The sequence below is a fragment of the Elephantulus edwardii genome, unplaced genomic scaffold, assembly GCF_000299155.1.
Source record: "Elephantulus edwardii isolate Elephantulus edwardi_28Jun2011 unplaced genomic scaffold, EleEdw1.0 scaffold00013, whole genome shotgun sequence".
Lineage (NCBI taxonomy): Eukaryota > Metazoa > Chordata > Mammalia > Macroscelidea > Macroscelididae > Elephantulus > Elephantulus edwardii.
The window spans coordinates 94,680-100,107 of record NW_006399763.1 but is presented as its reverse complement, the minus strand read 5'-3'; the positions used below and the strand labels follow the sequence as shown (position 1 = coordinate 100,107).

The 5,428-nt window shown below is 36.1% G+C and overlaps 1 protein-coding gene across 1 annotated transcript in view; it reads right to left on the bottom strand.

Moving 5' to 3' along the window:
* Positions 1 to 903: 903 nt before the first annotated feature.
* WASF1 (WAS protein family, member 1) overlaps positions 904 to 5,428 on the bottom strand; it is a 24,325-nt gene continuing 19,800 nt past the window's right edge. The window contains exons 6-8 of the mRNA XM_006881157.1: positions 4,951 to 5,130; positions 3,164 to 3,792; positions 904 to 1,772 (exon numbers count right to left, since the gene is read on the bottom strand). Coding sequence (XP_006881219.1) covers positions 1,615 to 1,772; positions 3,164 to 3,792; positions 4,951 to 5,130 — 967 coding nt within the window. The 3' untranslated portion in view covers positions 904 to 1,614. The remainder of the gene's footprint in view (positions 1,773 to 3,163; positions 3,793 to 4,950; positions 5,131 to 5,428) is intronic.

Here is a 5,428-nt window from a genome sequence, read left to right as displayed (position 1 = left end):
TTCTGCCCCATGTTGTTTCTGAACTTCTAGCAGGCTCATGGCATAGGCAACTCCAGAAGATGAATAAGCTAAAGTTTGCCAGGTTGCTTGAATCCTAGGCTTAGAATTAGTACAATGGCCCTCTGCCATATGCTACTGGCCAAAACAAATCTGAGTGACACCTAGATTCAAATTAAAATCAAATCACTTCCATTGAGAATTTGACTCACAGGGACCATCTATCTGTATTCTGAGGCAGAATCTGACTCATAGATGTTACAGGACAGAGTAAAATGCCCCTAGCAGTATTCCGGGGCTCCAAGTCTTGATAGCAGCAGAATGTCTCAACGTCCTCTGGCAGAGGAGATGGAAGACTGGAGCCATCGACCTTCTGATTAGCCAGCCCAAACCTTAACCCACTGTGCCACTTAGGGCTCCTCCCAGATTCAAGGATCCAGGATAAGACCCATTTCTTCATGGGAACAGCTGTTATCTGCGTTATAAAAGGAGTATACAAAGAGAAGGACCAACAAGCAAGGTATCAAAAACTCATTTTGTTCGTTTCAAACTAAATAATCAGTTATAAATGGTGTTTTCTTTCCTCTTATCTGGACTCTAGAAACATGAACACTCAACCTATTACTATAAAATATAACTACAAGAAAACTGTAGTTACACTGAAGGATGTTGAAATTAGCAAGCTGAAATCATAATTTAAGATCAGAAGGAGCTGAGATTATATATATATATTTGAGAGACTTTGGGGGGAGGGGAATGGTAGTAAAGCTACCTTACATATGAATCTGTATTAAGAGGTGAATATACAGCTTACATTTTTAAAGTTTTAATTTATATGTAGTTAGAGCTTACTTTACAGTATTTAAGAAGCTATCTGAAAGTTTTGTTGAAAGAGAAACACCCATGAACCTTTAAAATGAACCATTTATTAAATCAGACTGTTATTCTTAACAGTTATGTAAGTTACATGTATGTTTAAGTCAGAGGATTTCACATGGAAAATTTTTTTAAACTCTTAGAGGCAAGCAAAATCGTACCACACAATATATAACTGGGAAGAGGGGACTGCTAAACATTCAAATAAGGCAAGTATTTAAAAAAACAATAAAACGATAATTAAACAAAAATTCAAGCATTCCTTTAAGAGAATTCAACACTACTAGCTAAATGTACTTTCTGAGTGTACTCATGAAATGAGGCAGTGTTTCTTCTTGTAAAACATACAGAAATGTAATAAGGCTCATTAACAGATACAGCTGCCCTCAGGATTCAATCTCAGTCACTTTCTTGAAATTAAAATTCACAAAGTGCACAATATATATAAAAAAACTGAATTTGCTACTCTAATAACAGCTGTCCATGCTTAATACTTAGTGGTTTATTTGATCAAATTATGTCTTTTCTGGGAAAAAAAATAAGATAAAGCCACTATAAAACATTTAGTTTGAAATGTATGCTAGTATTTTTCTTAGAAATAAAAAAAATGATGGAGGAAAAGGTTATTTATTATAAGGAAAAGAAAGCAAAACACTATAGAGTGACCAGACATTTTCAAAGAACAAGCACCACAAAGGACATTTGCATTCAGTTTTGTAGTATTTATCAATGCATTTTTTCTTACTCCAACCAATCTACTTCATCAAATTCTGAATCATCTTCTGAATCACTATATTCCACAGCAATACGGCGAGACAGGATGGTGGCAACATCATTTTCAATGCGTTCATGTTTAGCTTCCTGTTCACGCTGTTCTTCTACTTTGCGTAGCTGAATACCTGAGGGAGTAAATCCAAACCATTAAGTATTTTAATTATTAGAAACTAATTTTATTAATTTTCTGGAATAAAATCAAATACCAGCAGTTCCGGTTACAAAGAAAATCCATTCTTTGGGAATTTGTAGGTAAGATGGACAATGTACATGTAGGTTATTTTTTCAGCTTTATTTTGAGTCAACACTAACTCATGGTGACTTACAAGGACAGAGTAGGGACTCTGGCAGTGTACTACTGTAAGGTTTATGGTTTGAATCTACCAGGTGTTCTGAGGAAGAAAGAGAAGGAGTGAGTGACCTTTTATAAAGGTTTACAGCCTTCAATAGCTGATGGAGGGTCACTATGAATCAGAACTAACTCCAATACAGTGAGGAGAATAAACTTACAAAGAATCCACCAAGGCGCCAAGGCTGAGGATCTTTATGAAGGCAGACTGCCTTCATCTTTCTTCCATAGTCAACCATTTGCTTAGTAGCAAATGCCTCAGACACAACATGAGTTCCTGCAGTCTTACTTTACGGCAAGAAAAGGTTTGACGGGTTTTTTAGTGATTTAAAAGTTGCTTGAGCAGTGAGTGACGAAGGGTTTGGTTCAATTATTCTGAAGTGAGGAAAATGATAGAACTTCAAAAAGTAAATAGTTGTCAATAACCTTGTAACCTAGTGACTGCCTGCACACATAAGAAATACTAAAAGTAAACTATAAAGCAAGATCTATTAGGAAGAATTTTAAGGAAATATATATACATATATACATATATATATATATATATATATATATACACACACATACACAGAGAGAGAGAGAGAAGCATTAAATCTCTTTCATTTATCATCTAGGATATTAGCTTGATAAAATTTTCAGGGAAAGAAACTATTATTCATTCTATATTCTTAGTTCCTGGCACATGGTAGTTTCTTAAGAAATGCTCAGGGAGTTAATGAATGAATACAGGAAATCTTCTCTTTGTTAATAAAGGAGGAATTTTAACCCTTTAAAGGACATCTGGCAGAGCAACAGTATCACTGGCCCATTAATATAGTCTTAATATTTTAAAAAATATAATTTTAAGTGCATTAATATATCTATCAGACACAATATAAAGGATTTTAATGAAATACTCTGTAACATTTAAGTCTGATATTTTAAATTTCTCATCACACAATTAACCTTTTAAGAATTCCTAGTAAGTATGAAAAGAAAATGATGAAATGTAATATATTTTCCCAAAGATGATTACAAAAGGTAGACATAGTCTTGCTTTGCTTCAAAAGGTCCAATTTTGCAAAAAGATTATATAAAATTTTACAGATGAACAATGCAATACTATCTCAAACATTAAGAAAATGTCTAACACTACTACAGCAACACTATTAATAGACGAGAAATTACCTTTCCGTATTGCTTCCAGAAGTACACTCCTGGCATCGCTGATGACAGGTAGGGTTGATGGATGACGCTTTGGCTCAGAAGCAGGTATAACTTGTGATGGAGGAGATGGAGGCATTAATGGAACATGGGGACCTGGAGCAGTAGATGGAGTTGGATGTAGCCCAGAAGGAGGATGAGCAAGAGCTGCAACTGTGACAGGTGACGATGGTCGGATGCCAGGAGGAGGCAGAGGAGGAGGTGGTGGGGGTGGAGGCAGCCCCTGAACTTCACCTTGTGGGAGTGGATGAACTGGTACAGTCTCACACACTGGGGCAGCTCTAGCTACTGGCGGAGAGGGCTGGACTAAAGGAGGTGCAATTGGAGGAGGAGCTGGGTGAAGAACTCCAGGGGCGATCTGAAGAGGAGCTGGAGGTGGTGGCACTGCTGGAGCTTGCAAAGCAGTGCTTGGAGGTGGGGGTGGGGGAGGTACTGGTGGGGGAGGAGTTGAAGTCATTGAAGCTCTTAATGAAGAAGTTGACAAGGCAGATGGAAGAGGTGGTGGAGGAGGTGGCGGGGTGGGGCTCACAAACACAGGTGTTCTGCCTGTAGCTGGTGACTGAGGACGATTTTCTACTAAACCTGTAGCAGAACTGAAATGACAAGGAAGTCTTAGCAAGTTATTAAAATAAAAAGAGAAAAATCTAATCACACAAATATAAATTACTATCAACAATTATATCAAAGTAGATGCATAAACATGCTTGTACAGAAATAATAAATTCTTCAGCAGTATTTAAAAAGAAATTAGACCTAAAAGTACATCAGCAAGAATATTAATAATAGGTGGTGCTTTAGTCTGTAATAAAATAATTGTTCTCATTTTCTCATCTAACTGTCACACATGGCTCAAGCAATTATGCATAATGTGGTAAATGCTCAATATATTGCAATAGGAGTTTCTGTAATGACTCAATATTTATCACATTATAGTATCTGTAGCAATATTTGTGGCCAATTCAATGCTATATTAATATTGAAACTATTAAAACTACTTCCTGTCACTTCAGTTTGAATCAATAACAAGTTACAAACCACATTAAAGACATTTATGTTCTCTTTCCTTTCTTGATTGAAGGAGGTATACCTAATGAAACAGTGACAGAAGGTTCGTTTTTAAACTAAAGATTCTAAAGATGATCTCTTCTAATATTTGTGTATTATAAAATCAATTTCCATAATTCCTGACAAAATTACAGCTAATATGCATTTACCAAAAAGTTATCAGGACTACATCTATTCTATCTCAAATTCCTAGTACTTCCCCTACCATCACAATAACAGTGAATCACGTTGTTCGTTCTCCTGGCTCTTTAAGGTCATCCTTTTCACAATACGCCAAAAGATTCTCTGTAAATTTATTATTGTATTGCTCATAGTGTCCCTGATAACAAAGTTTTAACAAAATGAAGCCCATTTGAAGCATTAAAGTAAATACTTATTAAGCTGAATTTTTTTAGAAAAGGTGCCAGCTCCTACCAAGGCTGGCAAATTATGGTGTATAGGCCAGACCTGACTCACTCCCTGTTTCTGTCAAGTGTTTCTGAAATACTGCCAGGTTCACTTTTTTATATATAGTTTATGGCTGCTTTCACTTAACAGTTGAATTAAGCAGCTATGATAAAAACAGCATTACCCACAAATCCTAAAATATTTACAATCTGGTCCTTTGATGTGGGGTGGAGGAGGAGGGAGGTAAGGAAAACACTGCTGACGTATGAGAAAAAAGTCCCATGCCTATCTTCACTTACCTGATACAAGTAGGTATGGGTTTTGCATCTCCTGCTCCATGCATTGGTGGAGGTGGAGGTGGTTCGTGTGGTCTGACTAACACCCTTTCCTCAGCTCTAGTCAGAAGCTCACTCATCTGACTAAATGGCAAGGCAGAAAGTGAATAAGATGCATCCATATGATCCACATATGTCTGAGGTCTAAAAAACCCAAAATCAACAAAACACACAGTCTTAGCTGAATTATTCATGAAATGAATTATCTACATGAAATGCTTACGATTTATCCTTTGAGTATCAATATTTTTTTAATTCTTTTTCCTTGTTGCACATTTTCTTCTACCCTCCCTTTTCCTCTTTCCCAACACTCTTCAAATATTAATATTCTAATCACTGCCTAGAAACTTTCTGCACAAAAACAAATAAAATCTCCTTTTATAAAAAATAATCCTGGTTATAGTAATAACCTTTCCTTACAAAGTTAGCTATAAGATATTCA